The sequence below is a fragment of the Osmerus mordax genome, chromosome 22, assembly GCF_038355195.1.
Source record: "Osmerus mordax isolate fOsmMor3 chromosome 22, fOsmMor3.pri, whole genome shotgun sequence".
NCBI classification, from domain to species: Eukaryota; Metazoa; Chordata; class Actinopteri; order Osmeriformes; family Osmeridae; genus Osmerus; species Osmerus mordax.
The window spans coordinates 6,768,408-6,787,479 of record NC_090071.1 but is presented as its reverse complement, the minus strand read 5'-3'; the positions used below and the strand labels follow the sequence as shown (position 1 = coordinate 6,787,479).

The following is a 19,072-nucleotide window of genomic DNA, read 5'->3' as shown; positions in this document are numbered from 1 at the left end:
GCACAGAATATCCCATGTGATATTCCAAGTGTTCAATATCTCTCTTGTAATTTGTTTCTGCGCCGTTTTCCAAAACACATAAAGTCTTGTGTGGTTTAGAGGAACTTCATTCAAACCCATTCTGTGGTGTGAACTTCAAAGTACTTCTGGCATGTTTTGAAATGCCCCGTGTGTAATGTATGTCCTAAATGAATCAAAATGTACCGACAGCACACAAAGCCCAGGCCAGTATGTTGCCGAGAGAGGAATGCTTTATGTCACAATGTTTTCTAGACTGGGATTCATGTGATGATTAAAAAATTCTTCAAAGTGTGTTTACCATGTGTTGCGGACACGCAGGCCTGAAGTGTTAGAATACACCTCCCACACAATCCCAATCATTTTTTTAAATATAGACAATTGATTTTTATGTATAGAAGATGTGTTTCAAGAATGTGTCATTCACTCGTATAAAGGAAAAGTATCCATTACGTAATACGTAAAGAGCTAAAAGTAAGTAACTAAAATACGAATCCAAACAGACATTGACAGATTTGTGAAAGGGATGAACTTGAAGCTGTTGCAATGCTTTCTGAGTACCCCACTTGATTGTAATAAACATTGTAACAATTTACAAGGGCATGCCAGACAAAATTATCTAATAACAAATGCTCCACTGCTAATGAATAAAAAGTCCTTGAAATGGAAATTATATTTACAGTGTAATCTAATAGGATTGTGCTCCCGACGAGTAGTTCTTTCTCTCTTTCGCTCCCCCGTCTTACTCTCTCCCACTCTATTTTTTCCTCTCCCCTCCTTTCCTCTGTTTCATGCTACTTCTATCTTTTCCTCTACCCTTCTCGCTGTCTTTCTCCATCTTTCGCTCTCTCTTACACTCTTTCTGCCTGTTGCACTGTGGACATGAACCATTACAATTAAGAGCAAAATAACCAACAACTGAGCTGGAATTGTTTTGGTCTGCTGAATGGAAGTGTTTCTTCTTCAGAGCCCCAACCCTAAAGAGGGCAGGACAAACCAGTCCCGGACAGTTGGCCGATACAACCTCACTCTACCCGCTGTTATCAAAGGGATGCAGTTTAGTAGAGGAGAAATTCTAGGTTCGATTTATGAAACGTTTTATGGCTCATTGTTTTCAGACTCAACAAGAGGCCACAGAGTGATTTATCGCTCATGCTGTATGTAATACACAAGCCCATACTTTTATGGTACTAGAGTGTACAGTATCCAACGTAACACTGAGAAGGAGACTTAAACAGTGCTATATATCTGACTTTTATAAGCTTACCATGGAACGTGGGTTTTTGCAGATGTTACTATATACTTCCCAAATGAACAGACTCAAATAAGCAGCATAAACTGTCAGCATATTGCAGTTACTATAATCCTTACAAATGTGGGAAAACTAAATGCTTGTAAAAGAACAAATCATTATAGACAGATGCAGTTCCCTTCTTTAGGTGTATGCTGACACTGGGGTCTGTAAATCTGATTGTGCAGTGAGTAAACGAGTTCACTCCATCTTTGATTGGATGTAGACAGCTGAACTCCATACTTCACCTTCAAGCACTGTCTCCCATTGTTTTGGAGAAGCCATGTCAAAGGTGATCAACTCACTCCACTATAGTACGGTGTTCCACTCTGACGTTTTCCAACAATGGTACTGTGGAAACTGAAGAAAGAAAGCTAATTACCTCAGTGAGAGTTGGAGAAAGAGAAAGAAGAAGAGAGAGTGAAGAAAGAAAAAAAGAAAGAAAGGAAGAAAGGAAGAAAGAAGAAAAGTGAAACCGAGAATGAGAGAGGGGGAGAGAGAAAAGGAGAGAAAGAGAGAGAGTGAAATAGAGAGAAATTGAGTCTGAGAGAAAGAGTGAAACAGAGAGTCGGAGAGAGAGAGAGAGAGAGAGAGAGAGAGAGAGAGAGAGAGAGAGAGAGAGAGAGAGAGAGAGAGAGAGAGAGAGAGAGAGAGAGAGAGAGAGAGAGAGAAAGAGACAGAAAAAGAGAGATGAAACCAGAGCATGAGAGAGATGGCTACTGTGATAGTGCTGATAAAGCACACACTGACACTTAATCAAAACCAGAGGCTCTGGCAAGGGTCACAGGAGATGAATACTCCGGGTGATAAACAAAAAATGGACGTCTTCCTAACCCTCCTGGAGTCTCTATGCAGCTCCCATCAATACATTGTAATGGAAACTTTGAACCTTTCTCACACTGAAATGATCAGATACCAGGTTTCACCCTTCGGCATGTTCACATGGGGAGATATCTATAGTGGAGTGGAGAACCAAGTCCATTCCTTGTCATGTCACACTATGAACAAGGTGCCAAATCCATCAATCAGAAAAGATGGAAGTCAAATGTCCAACAGCAATGATTATTTTGCTTTTTCAAAATGAAAGAAGCCACGCATTTATGTATTTTCTCCTAACTGTTTCATAAGCCAGCCTGGTGTGTCCTTGATTAGTGATAATGAAAGGCCACCACATTAAATCTCACAGCTGGAAACAACCTTGGATACATTGATCCATGTCCCTATCACTTAGCAACAAGCCAGCCATGCTGGACATCAATGTTCAAGCCAATTCATCAGAAATGGTTATTGACTCATGTGCTCTGTGGTACAAAGATGGTGGGGAGTCAGGTGGCTGAGCGGTTAGAGAATCAGGCTAGTAACCAGAAGGTCGCTGGTTCGATTCCCGGCCGTGCCACATGATGTTGTGTCCTTGGGCAAGGCACTTCACCCTACTTGTCTCGGGGGAATGTCCCTGTACTTACTGTAAGTCGCTCTGGATAAGAGCGTCTGCTAAATGACTAAAAATGTAAAAATGGTTTAGAACCCTTTGCGCTCCCACAGACTGCAGAGTGCCAATCACTCAACTTTGGGTGAGATGAGCAGTACGCAAGATTTTGTTATTCTCAAGGCTCATTCAGTATACCAGTAACTAAATATCATAGTAGTGGTTGCGGTACTATACAGTACATGTATATGTTTGGTGTTTCTAAAGAATAAGTGTGTCATCCCTAGATTGCTCTGCCTTCTAAGATATTGGACCAAACAAGCATTCCATTTTGTGCCACATTTTCAAACCCTTTCATCGGCGAACATGAAGTACTGAAGTATTGTAGCAGATGGATGAAAAATATCACTGAAAGTGTGAAACTGATACCAAAAGTCTACGCATGCACACAACCACGCATAAATGTAGACACACAAAAGTATGCACACACACATTCTCCCAGACACAGGATCGCGTGCTAAAATCCCCGAAAGAGTAGTGAAGTCTTTGGAAAAAGCATTTGGCGGTTTTTGAATTATTTTGAATTAATGCTTCATGACGGATATGCTGCACATGATCCTTTGGGGATCCATAACTTGGATCTCTTGAAGACTGAGGAAGAGGCCTTGTAGCAGATACTCCCAAAGCAAATGGTGCTTCTAACACTGATGAACTCAGCTGAGGAGTGGGTGCCGGAACAGATGGATACTGACACAGTTTTAATGGAGAAGGTGTTGCATGGTATTTGGCTGATTCTCAGTGGATTTCATTAATCAGACTGCCAGGGCCAGTAATCGAAAGTGAGCCGCACAAATGGTGGAGATAAAGTCCTTTACACATACAGGCACTGAATTTGTGTTCTTCCTGTTATGTGCTATGAACTAGGATTCTAGAATGATCTTCCTCCATATCATTGAATCATCATAATTCCTCATGTAAACATAAATGTAATTGGACAGAATCTGGGAAATGAAAATATATATACAAAAATGCAAACAACAGCAATCCTTGTTCACACGCAAAAACGAGCATTCAGCTGAGAGACATCACATGCAGCTCTTTTGAATGATAATACAGTCCAAACTGCCTTGTTAAGAGATAATGGATGCATCATCTGGTGGCAGGGTCACCTGGCTGTATTCTTCTTTCATTCTAATGATGTTGTTACACATATCAGGATCACAGGAATGGTGTCATAAATTGTTTATTATGCCCTCCATCCAACACGGTTATACACTATGTTCCAACATTAGACTTCCTTGCCTCAAAACCACACTGCAGGCACAGAAATTCTGCTCTGGGCCAAATGTCACTGTTCCCTTCATTGTGAGCGAGTGATGGATAGCTTTGCAGGCCCATTCATTTTCTGATCTCATTATTACTCTTGGTAGTGTGATCCTAATGACAATTAATCATGAGGTATTGATATTTATGTCAGCCATCACTAGCAATACATCAGCCCCAAATGTGTTGTGTGTACGTCGATATAAAGGGTGTGCTGTCTCACACACAGCTCAGTTAAGAACTAATGGATCCTATGAGTCATAATTATTGACATAACCCACATATTGTTTCATAATATTCAATGGTTTGTTTTCTTTCAGATAAAATACCCAGGAAATCTTAAAATATCCAATAAAAAAGGAAAAAAAACAAAGCCATTGTATGCTAAAGTGTCTTATTTTACAGATAATTTTGAATCTTCATTCTTGACTTTATTCACAAAAGGTCTATTTCGATTTTGTTTTTTAACCAAACAAGTCAAAAGCACATGTACCTACAATCCTTTTATCCACTGCATAGGTCACAGTGAGTGAGCAAATGAGCAATAGTAAATTTGATGCATTCAAATCTACTTTTGGTAGCCTACTGTACTTGTACTTTTTATGGTATATCTAAAGCAAACTGCACAGAGGGCAGACATGTTGACAGCTTAATGTATTCATGCTCTCCCAAGTGTCACTCACTTAGGAGCCTGGTTCTGAGAGACATGCCTTGGGCTTATCACAACCGAGAGACAACAGACATGTTTACAAATAATAAAACATTTAAATTTGATACAGTATGTACCTTTCTGGAACGGCAAATACATGTGTAAAACCCTTTACACTATAACTTAATAGACATCGCATAAACATCAACTCAATAATGTCACACCAAAAAACAATTATATGTTTTTCTAGCATGTAGTAGTTTACATAACATCCACAACAATGCTTCTATTGAGGCTGCAAATGTGCTTGGCATTCCTCAAACCATCCATTCACACCTTCCCCTTTTCTCCAGAGTAAATGATGAAGTTTTCTTCCTAGTCCTCCGCCACAGGGTGTTGATGTGCTCTGATCGCCCGGACTGTTCTCTTCTTTTCTCTCCCCCACCCCGCTGCTCCCCTCCCTGGGGAAGTGGGCCAACATCTCCCCCTCGCCTGGTTGCATGTTGCTGAATATGAATACTCAAACTGAAAGGATGTCCCCTTGGAGCGTTAAGCATCCATTTGCACCTCCGTACACATAAGCAAGACAGCCAGCGGGCAAATCACACACTGAGCTGAAAGCTGCTCTCATTTCACCTACTGTCTTTGGCGTGCTTTGCATTAGGGTACGGGATAATGTGAAGGTTGCATGAACTGACTCCAAATTTGTATTCTCTAAAAAACAATCATTGGTTTCAGGCATTTCAGTCCAGTTATTATTATTTTTTACTCCAATTGTTTGAGATTAAAGGACTGCAAGTAAGGCCTATCTGGACTGTCGTAGGGTGACTATGAATCTAAATGAAAACAACTTGTTTTCAAGTGGAAGTAATGCACAGGAATAAGCTCTCATGGAAGGTGCTTACTTCTAGCTGGTAATACATGTATGCCACACAGCAGTCCCTTATTGATTCTCAAGCACGTGTGGAAGCACGTCCTCCCTGCTGCCCAGCTTTGCCCTCATTCTGTTGACAATCACACATGCAGCTCATCCTGACAGCTTGAGGCTGCGTGTGTCTTTCATGGTGTCGACCTAAAGCCTGGTGGTGAGTGATGAGGTTTTGTTGTACTATACTGAAAACCACCAAATAGCCTCGGGCTATGCCTGGACAACACACACAGAAAAACATCACTCAAAAAATCTAACATGCCAGACACATTTGTTTTTTGTGTATACACACACACACACACACACACACACACTATTGGGAATGTAGGTTTCATAATGCCTTTTCTTATTAAGGGTGTCTGATTAGTCTTATAGCTAACACCTCTCATGGCTTTGAAGTAATCAAAAGCATTTGCCATCTGTTGTTTTAACATTTTGAGAGGGTAGCAGACATTCTGCATGAGACAAAAGCCTTTCTCTGATTCAAACATCAAGAGAATTAGACCGTTTGCCTCAATACCTTTGACTCAGCCTGATGTGTTACAGTAAACCACTCCAACAGTTTGATTCTGACTTTTGCCTTGATTCATCATGTACATAAAGCAGGATTCTTTTTCTTACTTTTTATTTCAAAAGACAAAAAACATGGTACTTGACTGGATACAAAGCCTCCATAAACTATCTTCTCAAACTACCTCCAGAAGTCTACCAAACAGTCTCCCAGGTGTGGTGTCAGTGACCGTTGAGAGATAAGATCTGTTTGGGGAGGTCAGTGAGTATACACAGAGAGGGAGGGGGGCAAGACGGGTAGACAGAGAGAGGTAAGACAGACAAACAGACAGAAAGGCAGGTCCTTAACCTGATACTGAGCTGTCTGTTGGCATGCTGGGTGGCCATACATGGGGCTGATGGGCCCTAGGGACAGATTCAGGGCCCTTGGGGGCCAGGCCTATTTCGACAGTTCATCTGCTGTCAGAAGGGGCCAGTCATTGTCATGAAACCTGGCCTCAGCAGATAGCTGGACCTCACAAGGTGGTGAGTGAGTTAGCTAGATGTATTTGCTGGGGGAAGGGTGATGTCTGCGAATGGCAGAATTATAGTAATTTGTACCCCAAAAATTTAAAATGACATTGACTTAAATTGGTTTAAACACTTATTGTTTGAAAAATGTAATACATTTTCATAAACACTCACACTACTGCATGTTGAATTTAGATTTAGTCATGTATAATCAAACTCATAAAATGGTATGAACATATGGTACAATGTCTAAGATATTCTCTTGTCTATTTAAATAGCCTAATGATCTATTGACTATTTTTATGTCGCTTTGGTTAAAGTGTCTTCTAAATGAACACATGTAAATGTATATGTTATGACCAAATAACTATGATCTCATGAATTTGCTAAGCAACACTGCTCCCTGCTGGCAACGGTTCTATCATGTAGATATAACATCCAGATAATCTGTGGTTAAAGACCAAGGAAGTTATAATGTGTTTACGTCTAAATCGAGAGAGACAGAGAAAAAGAGAAATAGAGATAGAGAGTTTAGGATTACATTCCACGTAGCAAGGTCTGAAGCAGCATTTGTGATGTGAGTGCTTTGGAATGCATCTGATAACCAGTAGTGCTCTCCATTTCTTTATGTGAGCACAAACAACCCCAGTAGCCAAGATTGCAACCATCTCAGTGTGCTTGCTGAGAAGAACAAGTCTTTGTGATAACGCACGCTGTCAATGAATCTCTTCGTTTGAAGGGGCCTTGGAAGAACTGGCTTTAATGCTTTGATACAACTGCCGAGTGGTGTTTTAATGCTGCTTGCGCTGCAAGGGCGAGACACCCAATCGGATGTGACTTGAAAGCTAATGCTGTTTATGGCATGAGTCATGCCATACTGATTTAATCTACTGAAACAGACTGAATGTATATAGTATGTACATAGAGGAATGATCTGTGGGGCAGACATAGACACATTACTACACATGTTCACATACACTGATCCTGTGCTACACTGCAGGTTTCATTTTATACAAAGAAAAAGAAAAGAAAAATGCTTACTCAATCTCAGAGGACAGCTAGGAACTGAATTTGTCTATTGGTTTACTCATTCCAAACTCTACTTTTGGATGGACTCTTACGTCTCTCCTACTACGCTGCAATGTAAGATTCAATCAATAGATGCCAGTATTTCTCCATCAGTATGGTTACAAGCGTCGTCAGAAATCGTCAATACATTCTGTATTAAGAAGAAAAGGTCAGCTATTCAACTCAACGCCCACTAAGCCCACTAAAAGACAAACTGGAGCAAAACCAACCCCAACCCTAACTGAAAGTTGGAAACTAATTGTATCCAATGAAAATGCGTGATCTAATCACATGACAAAAACACTACTTCCTGAACCTACCGACAATCTGAAATTGAATGAAGTTCCAATTTTAGCTGTCAAGTTCAGTACATTCGTTTTACGGGATATTACTGGTAAATCTGAAAGTAAAATGCGTCTTTTGGAATTGGTTTAGTCGGTAATCATAATCTATACAAGGACATGTGCCATTGCGCTCTAATTATATTGGTAGCATGCATGTTTAGGCTTAAAAATATTACGTGAGGGTACATTATAAATAAACAAACCCCTTGAGTCAACTCCTAATTTTCTTTCTAGACCATTTTTTAGCTGTGATGAAAACGTGTAAACCAGGAAAGCTCTGTGGAGAATGTTTTCCCCATTAGACTTTGTACCCTGACTCTTTATTTCCTTTTCATAATAACTATAGTCCAGCAGACTGGCTACAACATGTAGGCTTATCCTTTAAAGACGTGCTACCTGAACAGAGTATAATTACGTTATTGCTGCATGTCTTCCCAGGGTTCCCCTGAAAATGAAGACTACATGGATCCCCTGCTGCCTGAGTATATTGTTCTTCAAGGCAGGCAGTGCTTCACCTTTGGAAAAAAGACCCAATTTTGTTTTGATGATGGTTGATGATCTGGGTATTGGAGACTTGGGGTGCTATGGGAACACTACCCTGAGGTAAAGCTTGTTAGTGCATAACTAGTCTGAATGTTGGAGTATGCAGGCTTGTTGCTTAGGTCAGAGGCAGTACTCATATAACCAGACAGATTAATATTTCATTGTACTGTTGCTGTGTTCACTGAAGTGTAATAGCCCCCCTACTGATGATTGGCTGTGATGAAATAACCGTGGTGGTAATTACTGTTGTCTGCAGGACCCCCAACATTGACAAGCTGGCTCAGGAGGGAGTGAAGTTGACACAGCACATTGCCGCAGCACCTTTGTGTACACCCAGCAGGGCGGCCTTCCTCACAGGGCGATACCCAATAAGATCAGGTGAGACCACCAGGGGAATCAAGGTCACCAACCCTTTTAAATAATGTATTATAAACACTTTCATTATGAGTTGCACTGTATGTAATCCACCTATCAAAGGCTACACAGACAGTTGTAATTAATCATGAAAAATCTTTGACTAGTTATTTAGCATCATGACCACACAGTCGTCATGCAGTAGATCATGATGAGTAATTATGAGTGCGTATGTCATGTATTATAATGCATTCATTTCAGTTACTGAAGCATAAACAGGCTCACAGGATGGGGGAACAGATTCACCAACTTATTAACCACCCTGTGGTGTGATACATGTTTTGTCAACTGACATCCTTTCCAGTGATTCATCTACATTAAAGAATCAGCTATAGGCTGCAAGGACTCGCCTTTAGCAAAATGTGTCATTTCTAATCAAATGCCTTGCTTTCATTTTGAACAGGCATGGTGGGTCAAGGCAGGCTAGGAGTATATGTGATCTCCGCAGCATCTGGGGGCCTTCCTAATCAAGAGGTCACGTTTGCCAAGATTGCCAAACAGCAAGGTTATAAGACCGCACTGATAGGTGAGACAAAATCTTCCTCTTTCACTGTCCTAACCCTCCAGCTGACCTTAGTAGCTGAGTCACTGCTAGTCATTTATTGGTAATATTGCTACCCTAACACCTGTCTCTCCACTGTAGGAAAATGGCACCTGGGGCTTAACTGTGAGTGGAGCAATGATCACTGTCACCACCCCAGCGTTCACGGATTTGACCACTTCTACGGTATCACCATGACCAACCTGCGTGACTGCCAGACGGGCCACGGCACAGTGTTCGTAAACGTCCTCGCACACATCCCCTACAGGGCCCTGGGGGTGGGGGTGGCCACCGTGGCCTTGCTGCACATCAGGGGCGTGGTCCCCATCAGGAGGAGGCTGGCCCTGTGCCTGGCATCTCTTGTGGGCGTGGCTGCGGCATCCTTTACTATGTTTGTCCTCACGTTTCCCAACTTGAACTGTTTCCTCATGAGGAACCAAGACATTGTTGAACAGCCTTATGTCTCTGAGAACCTGACCCAAAGAATGACACGCGAGGCTGTGGAGTTTCTTGAAAGGTGTTTATTTTTTCTCTTAAATCTTATCTTGTTTCAGATCTATCTGTTTGGTGATAAGATTGAGGCCAAACCACTTTCCCTGTGTGTGTCTGTTCATGTTCATGACCTTTCACATTACTTTATGAGGTTGTTGCATTGTTGTATATGTGACACGTGACCTAAAATATCAAAATACAAGCTTCCTGTACCACATTTTCCCTGCAATATGATTTACAGTAGCTGTTATTGTAACCATAAAAATAACCAGTTGATGATTACAGTACAAGAATATGAAAATACATGGAAGTTTATTACCTAAGCCAAAAAATGTAATGCGCAAATGTTTTAACATAAGGGGCTCCATTTTAACAATCTGAAACGCATGTATCAAACGCGAAACGCAAGTAACTTTGTGAGCGGGACTCCTGCGCTGTTGCTATTATACCGGCAGTATAAATGACTGTTGCGCCTGACGCAAATCTAAAATGGGTTGGTCTGAAGTGGACAAAGTCAATTGCGCTGGGTGCAAGATAGGGCCCAAGATGTACTATACCATTTGCTTGTACATGTAACAAAAATATAATGCACTGCACTAACAGAAGTGTTGATTCCATTTTTCTAGAAACTCAGAGAGACCCTTCCTGCTCTTCCTTTCCTTCATTCAAGTGCACACTGCTCTGTTTGCCTCGCCTCGCTTTCAAGGGACCAGCCAGCACGGTCTCTATGGTGACGCTGTCCATGAGGTTGACTGGAGTGTCGGTAGGTACAGCCTGCCTTCCTCTCTGGGTCTATTTTCGCACTTGTAGATTGAGTCACATATTCTTTGAGTTATAACATGACACTGTTCAGTCCCAGACTATCACCATTAGGTCCCTCCAGCATAGTGTTTTGGACAAAATCGTTTGATCCCACAGAGTAAGTGTCTTGTTTGACTTAGGTAAGGTTAAATTGTATCCAGACAAGAGGATACTCAAGTCCACAGAAAAGAGAATAATAGTCTGTTTTTGTATTTCACATGATGCAGTAGTATTTTCCAAACTACCATGTAGCTTTAGAACCACATTTTAAATATACGCATGCCTTTTCCTAAAATGTAAAGGACTATAACAGCAGGGTAAGGGTGAGGATTGGAAACGTTCTATATGGTCGTAAAATTACACAAATTACTACTGTGACAACACTTTTGTCACATATAGAAACAAAGTTTTGGTTCTTTGGATGTGTTCTTGTTTCCTGCCAAGAAATGAAGATTTATGCTGTGTGAAGGTAAGCCTTAGGGAGTCTTTATCATTCCCTGAGTACCAATGGGGACTTTAAATACATATTTGCTTGACTGTTCATAATGTTGCCCCTCAATGCATTTATAATGAATTGTGAGTATTATTATTCTAAATGCCACCCGCACACTATCCTGCCTATAAAGGATTTGTGAATCACTTTGGGTGCCATGGACTTGTTTGTTTCTGAGAAGCCTATTGTATACAGGGGCTGTCTTGTGGTATCATTCAGATTGCTAGCATAGAAACAATTTACATGTTTAATTTGCATAATGTTGCTCTGTTGTACCTCATAAGTAAATCCTCCAGAGCTTATTTGTTTGTCTGTTCCCAGGTCAGATCATGCAGACCCTGAACAGGTTGAGTGTGAGTGAAAACACACTGCTCTACCTGACCTCAGACCAGGGGGCCCACCTGGAAGAGATCTCTGTCAGGGGGGAAGTGCACCGGGGCTGGAATGGCATCTACAAAGGTACTGAATATGAAATGATAAATAACCAATTAAAAGGTGGTGCATATTTTCCATTGCATGCATTGGGAACAAATCTAACTACATTGGTAATGTATTTAGACGTAATGAGCGTGCAGTATGCTCCGTTCAAGCAGCCGGGTTGTCTTAAGTGGCAGCCTCCTCACATATGCAGAATTTGTTGTGAATTTGATAGGTGACAATGTCTGTCTTTCTCTCTGCCTGCCTGCCTGCCTGCCTGCCTGTCTGTCTGTCTGTCTGTCTGTCTGTCTGTCTGTCTACCTGACTGTCTGTTTGCTGGTCTGCTTGCTAAACCATCTGTCTGTTTTGTGTAAGCAGCAGGGAAATCCACCAATTGGGAAGGAGGTATTAGAGTCCCAGGTGTGCTGCGTTGGAGCGGTACGTTACCCGCCGGGAAGCTGATCGACGAGCCGACCAGCAACATGGATATTTTTCCCACTGTGGTGAAGCTAGCTGGAGCGAGCACACCAGGGGATAGGTGAGCCCACAGCACGTAGCGCCATAGCAGCCGCACATGTCAGTCAAAAAATAACAGTCGATTAGAATCTAGGTCACCGTGGAAAAATACACTTGCTCTCTGTGGTTTTTCTATCACGCCTGAGACAGTAATATTCACAATAGCTGTCACCTAAATCTATGCTGGTGAAGTTCTGAATCTTTTTTATCGTTTTTTAAGAGGTAACAGGATAATCTGTCTTCTTTGATCAAATGTTTAGTGTCTTTGGACTCCATTGACATCAGCAAATCATTTCTAGTTCTTTCCAAGTCTTCTTTTTCTCCAAGATCATTTTTCTTTGAGTTATGTGTCTTCTTTTTTCTCAGAATAATAGATGGTCACGACCTCCTGCCCTTGCTGCAGGGGAGAGTCAAGAGGTCAAGACATGAGTTTCTCTTCCATTACTGTAATGCCTACCTGAATGCTGTGAGGTGGTGCCCTCCTGACAGTAAGCCTTGTCCCATGTCTAAATACAGCAATTTGACAAAGTCTACCCTTTGTATGAAGAAAAAACGACTCATACTTAACCTAGTGATGTCTATGGGAGACTGAAATTATGTTCTTTTTGTTCAGGCCATTCAGTCTGGAAGGCTTTCTTCTTCACTCCTAATCTCTATCCTGAAAACGGGACCGGCTGCTTCCACACACACGCCTGCTTCTGCACTCCAGAGTACGTGACCTACCACGACCCCCCCTTGCTCTTTGACCTGTCCAGGGACCCTTCAGAGACCACGCCCCTGACGGCAGACTCTGAGCCCGCCTTCCATGCCGTGCTGGAGGAGATCCGGGTGGCGGTGGAGCGCCACACGGGCTCCGTGGTGCCTGTCCTCTCCCAGATGACCCCAGGGAAGCTGGTGTGGAAGCCCTGGCTGCAGCCCTGCTGCTCTTCCCTGGCCCAGCTCTGCAGATGTGAGAGGGACAGTCAGCGCAGCATATCGACCCCTCCACAGGAGCAGCCCACCAGTTAACACTTCTACTGGTCCGTGGGTTGGGGGGGGCGGAAAAGGCCATTTCATGTTGCACTTCTCCTATTAGACCTTGTGGAAGAACTATCTTGCCAGGGTTTCACTGGTGCAGTAAAGTGTGTTGCAGCCAAATTTACTCTTCATTGGTTCTTTTCAGCCTGCCAGTAAACCGTCATATCAAATATGTGTTTATATTTGTAAAACGGTGAAAAATAATAATTCTAAAACAAATGGTATGTTTGAACCTTATGCTGTGACTGAGGGTAATATCTACCCTTGATCAAAACGATTCTAATTACAATGTGGCAGCCTACATGTTTAGGTTTAAATTCAAATATGGACAGCATTGCTACCACTATCCACCAGCATTTTGACTCATGGTAGCACTCTATATGCTGCTCACAATTTCTTGTCTCCTGCTATTGATTCATCCTATCATAACCACTATTACTAACCATATTACAGTAGTAATGAGGTATGATTGATATCCGCAGATCATGTACAAATCAAATTTGCAACAGCAAGGTGCGCCACAGCCGGGCTGTAATCGTGGTGGCTGATCAGTATTGGACTTGCAGCTGGGTTGGCGCTGATAGAAGCCAGCTGTTTATCTCGTCTCTGACCCGGCTTTGGCTGCTGGTCCATCACAAACAGCCGGACACCAGAGGAACGCGGCTCGCAGCATTATAAACCTACATGTGTGCCCCCGAGATATCCAGCCGGCAAACACAGGGCCGTGTCCCTCAGTTTGAGGTTTTGCAACTCTTACTTATGGAGAGCCGTGCAGTATACCTCTAAGGCCTGTTCATAGGACCATCTGTCTTCAGTCTTCTAGAAAAAGAACTGCTGCTTAGGATACTTTGCATTTTCATACTGAAGTTACCAAAATGTGAAAGCACCCTCCTCACAGATTTACACTTGTGCACTCTACAGAGGGTGAGTGAGTGCTGCTATATATATTTGTACAATGGTTAATTCACCTCCAAAAACATAGAGAAATCCAGCGATGTACACTTTATCAATCAATGTATCAGTGTGTATTTGTAAAACAAAAACTGTGTTAAATTGTGTGCAGATGTGTTTTTCTATAGTGTTAGAGTCAGCTGGAGGATAATTACCAGAACAAATGATAAGGGGTGTTAGGATGTTTTCAAATAGACCCTCTGATGTTTAGAGTGATTTAGACTGAATGTTCCTCGGAGAGGAACCGAAACAATGAAATACCTTGAGATGGGAAATCTCTGCCCCCAGGTGTAAAGTATACAATAGGAGTGGGCTAAAATGAGCCTCATTATAAGAAACTGTGGATAAGCTTCATATCAGGAGGCTACAACATGAGTAATACCAATTGGAAGATTATGGTACTGTAAAGGTTCTGGTTATTTTTTAAGTAGTGGGTTAGAAGAACGCAGACTATTACTTCCATTTAATAGTATGTCTGCAAGAAACATTTCACTATGCCTGCAAAAAGGGATGACCTTTGGACTGGTTTGGTTTCTGTCTACATGAGTTCCTGTAGAAACGATGCATGTCAGAGGGCAGACATCCTCACACAGGAAATATACTTTTGTGTATAAATTGTCAGACAATAAATCTGGTCTTTCACTGGTATCGGTCCTCACACTTATGAATCATAAGTGAGATCTACATCTTAAGTATGCCTTCTCTCATGTCATCAGTTAGGTGTGTAGTTGCGCTTCTCTCCATCATCATTGGTGAGTTTATTTACTATTAAAGATACAGATGCCATGGAATTAAGTCAAGGATGCTTAAGTATGTCTTTGATGCTGTGGAGGGCTTTCAGGGGGTTGAAACAGGACCTTTGTGTCTTGGTTGTTTTCAGGCTCAATTGGATCCCAGATTTTCGTAAAGCAGTATCCTCAGAAGATCCGGACTGTCCCTGGGGGAAATGTAGCTCTTGTGTGCGAGTTCAACCACCAGAAAAATGATCCAAATACAGTGCACGTCTCATGGCACCGGAGAAAGTCAAATGGTTCCTCGGGTACAGAGAAACTTGTGCAGAGTTCAAACATCCATTTCTATGGTAACACTTCAAAGGGGTACTCCATCCTTGTCCTGGAGGACATCCAGTTCCATGACGGCGTTATGTACTTGTGTGAAGTGCTAGTGATTTTCCCACCGCCAGAACTAGCCCGGGGAAATGGAACTCTGTTGGAAATTGATGGTAAGAGAGGTTTACAGAAGACTGATATCCATCATGTCTGCTTACTTCATATGAAGTATTAGGAACCATTAATGGAAAAGGCTCTCTCCATGTGTGAGAATTTGGTATTTTCAAATTGTCTTTTCATGTTGTTTTGTGTGTGTGTCAGGTCACCAGAACTACACAGAACAACCGGTGGCTACACAACACTCAATCAACTGGTGGAACATCTGTGTTGCTGCTGCTTTATCGGGTAGCTGTAGTATAGCTCTAATGGCTTCTATAACTATTCTAGTAAGTACAGCATCTTACCAACACTTATAGTCTCTCATAATATGCTCCACAGCTCTAAAATGTTGTAACATTTTTACAATTCAAATCACGGTAAGAGGGTGCAGCAAACAATTTGTATCACAATGTAATTAGTGTCTCCACCCACAGGTTGGAAAATGCAAAACCAGCAAAAAGAGGTTTAATGTTGCCTCAGGTGATGCTGCCCCTCAGGAATATGAAGATATGAACACGTTGAGAGGGCAAATGGTCTCACTGTCCCACCTTTGAACACGGCACATGAATAGGAAGAAATGTGAAAAAACTTTACAAAAACTGGTACATGCTAAAACAATGTATTTAATTTACATTCCTTTCAGTTCAAAACTGTAAAATCCACTCAATGTAGGTAAAATTATAAAAAATTATAACAAAGATAAATAATTTCAGTGTTTGTGACCCTGATTATTGTGTCCATTTAATTAATGATGTTGATAAATGATTGACGAAATGTACTCAAACAAGATCCTGGTGCATCCAGTCTTCTTTCTTTAAAAACCTCACAGCGTCTTCATATCCTTCCTGACAGAGCTCTTTCATGCGACTTGCCGGAGGCGGAAACAATGCCTGGTTCAACCGTAACATGTTCTCCTTGGAAAACTAGGAGGGGACGCACCAACACAAGAAAAAAAGGGGGAAAAAATAACACTATTCCTGCAAGTGTACAAAACCCAACATAAAAGAACCAAGCATGATTTGTGTTACCCACCATTATGTCCATGTTGGCAAGTTTGAGGCGAAGGTTAGTGCGTCCTCTGTGGTGAGGACAAACATCTTGAGGTCCAGCAAAGGGGCACACTGTTATGGTACGACCCTCAGGCAAAATAGGAAGGCTGTCTGTGAACCCTCCATCTATCCATTTCTGTTAATAACGAAAAAAAATAGTTCACAGACAGCCACAGTGTAACTACATGTAGCGTGGGGGTTTTGGGTTGTGTTAAGTTGATCTTAGCGCTCTTGTAAAGTCTTTTGATTACAAAAAAAGTTACCTGTCCTTGGAATTCCACTGGGCTAAATCCTGCATACACTGGAACAAAACTGCTTGCTAGGAGTGCCTTTAACAGTAGGAGAGAATGACATAAGCAATATGACATAATCAAATCCTTTCAGCCAAACTATATCGATTGGGCCATTTGAACATAAAAGACCAACTTGTTTATGGAGCCACTGCTAACATCCTGTGTTCTCTACTTGGACCAACAATATCGCAAATATCAGCCAAACTGACAGTACTGTAGGTAAAAGTCAAACAATGCTGCCGTTATCATAAAACTTGACAACAATTTTTGATCTGAAAAGCTGAAGTTCATGATAAGCTAGGTTAAATGTCCCTTGATGTGTGGGCAGCAGTATACCTTTATGAGCTCTTCCCTGGAGGAAAAGCTGGATATGATCCTGTTCTTGCCACTTCTGGAGTGTGTTATGGAGACATGAAGGCGATTACCTGCCAGGCTGTGGGCATCACTGGGTAAAATGTCCTCTATACCTTCCCTGGAGAGGCACAGCAGCAGATGCTCATGTGTAAAGTTGTATAAATTATTAGCATTGAGTATTTTTAGGTAATATCCTAATTATTATAGTGTTGTAAGTAGCTATGCAAATGTACAGTAACATGCTAATTCTAAAATGGATCATTTAAACAGATGTTTCCTATTTGATCTAGGAATACATGAAAAGAGCATTGTAAACAATTTTGAGTGTCATGATAAAAGTGTACTCCTGTACCTAAGGGTGAGCATGAAGTCATATCCTGGTGTCATGGCTCCAAGCTTCTTGGTCCTGACATCACTGGCAAATCTATATGTAAAAGCTTTGCAATTCTGGTAGGTGACAAAGTCAAAGACATCATTACTATACTGACCTCAATCCAATAATGATTGAACCTTGCCTTGACAGACTTTCCTTGTGTCTTTATTTTAATCCACTAAACAGACTGTATGAGATAGGGGATGTTTAAAGAGGGATAGCCTTATGGATCACTATGTGAGAGAGAGATAGAGAGAGATAGAGAAAGAGACTGGACATCTGACTGAGCCACCTGTAGGTGACCATTGTGACCTTTTTTTTACCTTACCTCCAGTTTGTCTGGAGCAGTGACAAGCACTGCAGCCACGAGGGCTCCAGCAGATGCCCCTGCACATGCCCTAAGAGAGCCCAGCAGCTTGTCTCCATGCCGCAGTATGGCTCTAACAGCGCCTAACTGGTAGATTCCCAGGAATCCACATGCCGCAAATGACAAATTCAGCACTGCCATACTGCACTCTGCATAAAATTGGAAAATACCACTAAAACAATGGGGAAATAGAAATCCAACGGGTTATGTGATACAGACCACGATAACTCGTTGATAAGGCTACACATTGTTTAACATATTTTTAATAGTAGACAACGTGGCTGCCTTCGTGAGCTCAAATAGCTGGGCTGCCTAACTCGACGATATTAGATTTTACAGTTAAATAATCTGGATAGATTGCACATAGGTTTGTCTGGCACAACACAATTGTGATGATTTCGCAGTGAAGCTTCCATACCTCATGACTATGACTGCATTTTTGCTTCACGAGTCTGAACAGCAATTCAGCATGTTGAAAGTTAACTTCCGTTTTTTTCAAAATGGATTCAAAATGGTTTCAAAATAAAAGTCTTACACTCAGACGTTTAACAATATGGTAAACACATTCTATTTTCGGTATGCTTAATTACCAAATAATAATAATAATACGCAATTATGCTACCCTATTAGCTGTCCAACATGAGTAAACTAACTAGCTGCCAGCTAACATTAATTCCAACCCCACTAGCTTAGTTTTTCAAAACTGCATAGGCTACGGCCAGACAGACGTGTCAGACAGTGTTAAAAAAAAGATATACCGGGCACATTAATGATGTGGAACTGAACCAGTGTCTGTGATTTCTGCAGATAAGAATTCTGAATATAGGTCCGACAAATAGTCCACTGTTGCCTGGTGAGACCATGATTACAGGAAACACTTTGAGTCGCTGTTATTCCCAATTACCGGTAACTGCATTTATTTTTGATTTGTCTTCTTATGGATGCTTGAGATGTGTTTCGCCACCTAATATGTGTACTGCACTATTTCAAACCAGTTAGCCTAATCATTCTAATAGCGACCCCCCCCCCCTCCCCTCCCCCCCACCACCACCCAGTTCCCTCCCAAGGGTCAAGGTAACCTTATCAAGTATCAAGTGAGTCAAATAATGAACTAGTACACAAACTTCAAGTATCAAACTGGCTCGGTTTCTTCCCTTAAACACTGCCCCTTGAGTG

The 19,072-nt window shown here is 41.7% G+C and overlaps 3 protein-coding genes across 3 annotated transcripts; 2 read left to right on the top strand and 1 right to left on the bottom strand.

Annotated features, from left to right (window-relative positions):
• Nucleotides 1-8,518: 8,518 nt before the first annotated feature.
• On the top strand, nt 8,519-14,354 carry sts (steroid sulfatase (microsomal), isozyme S). The gene is made up of 9 exons (XM_067260546.1): nt 8,519-8,670; nt 8,867-8,988; nt 9,428-9,550; nt 9,668-10,082; nt 10,684-10,820; nt 11,673-11,810; nt 12,147-12,306; nt 12,651-12,772; nt 12,898-14,354. Exons 1-9 carry the CDS (start codon nt 8,519-8,521, stop codon nt 13,290-13,292), a joined length of 1,764 nt encoding a protein of 587 aa, XP_067116647.1. The 3' UTR covers nt 13,293-14,354.
• A 337-nt stretch (nt 14,355-14,691) lies between these two features.
• On the top strand, nt 14,692-16,027 carry cd28 (CD28 molecule). Its single transcript, XM_067260548.1, has 4 exons — nt 14,692-15,004; nt 15,133-15,474; nt 15,623-15,747; nt 15,895-16,027. The coding sequence occupies exons 1-4, from the start codon at nt 14,947-14,949 to the stop codon at nt 16,012-16,014; spliced, it is 645 nt and encodes a 214-aa protein (XP_067116649.1). The 5' UTR covers nt 14,692-14,946; the 3' UTR covers nt 16,015-16,027.
• Nucleotides 16,028-16,052: 25 nt separating this feature from the next.
• On the bottom strand, nt 16,053-18,371 carry pnpla4 (patatin-like phospholipase domain containing 4). Its single transcript, XM_067260547.1, has 7 exons — nt 18,315-18,371; nt 17,858-18,045; nt 17,509-17,603; nt 17,139-17,274; nt 16,773-16,838; nt 16,493-16,645; nt 16,053-16,383 (listed from the first exon to the last, which is right to left on the bottom strand). The coding sequence occupies exons 2-7, from the start codon at nt 18,035-18,037 to the stop codon at nt 16,240-16,242; spliced, it is 774 nt and encodes a 257-aa protein (XP_067116648.1). The 5' UTR covers nt 18,038-18,045; nt 18,315-18,371; the 3' UTR covers nt 16,053-16,239.
• Nucleotides 18,372-19,072: the final 701 nt, after the last annotated feature.

Coding starts and splice junctions, on each gene's coding strand:
- sts (XM_067260546.1), top strand. CDS start 8,519: ATGAAGACTACATGGATCCCCTGCTGCCTGAGTATATTGTTCTTCAAG. Junction 8,671..8,866: donor TATGGGAACACTACCCTGAG/GTAAAGCTTGTT, acceptor TGTTGTCTGCAG/GACCCCCAACATTGACAAGC. Junction 10,821..11,672: donor TGAGGTTGACTGGAGTGTCG/GTAGGTACAGCC, acceptor GTCTGTTCCCAG/GTCAGATCATGCAGACCCTG.
- cd28 (XM_067260548.1), top strand. CDS start 14,947: ATGCCTTCTCTCATGTCATCAGTTAGGTGTGTAGTTGCGCTTCTCTCC. Junction 15,005..15,132: donor GCTTCTCTCCATCATCATTG/GTGAGTTTATTT, acceptor GGTTGTTTTCAG/GCTCAATTGGATCCCAGATT. Junction 15,748..15,894: donor TGGCTTCTATAACTATTCTA/GTAAGTACAGCA, acceptor CTCCACCCACAG/GTTGGAAAATGCAAAACCAG.
- pnpla4 (XM_067260547.1), bottom strand. CDS start 18,037: ATGGCAGTGCTGAATTTGTCATTTGCGGCATGTGGATTCCTGGGAATC. Junction 17,604..17,857: donor CTGCTCCAGACAAACTGGAG/GTAAGGTAAAAA, acceptor GTCACCTACCAG/AATTGCAAAGCTTTTACATA. Junction 16,384..16,492: donor TTGCCAACATGGACATAATG/GTGGGTAACACA, acceptor GTCCCCTCCTAG/TTTTCCAAGGAGAACATGTT.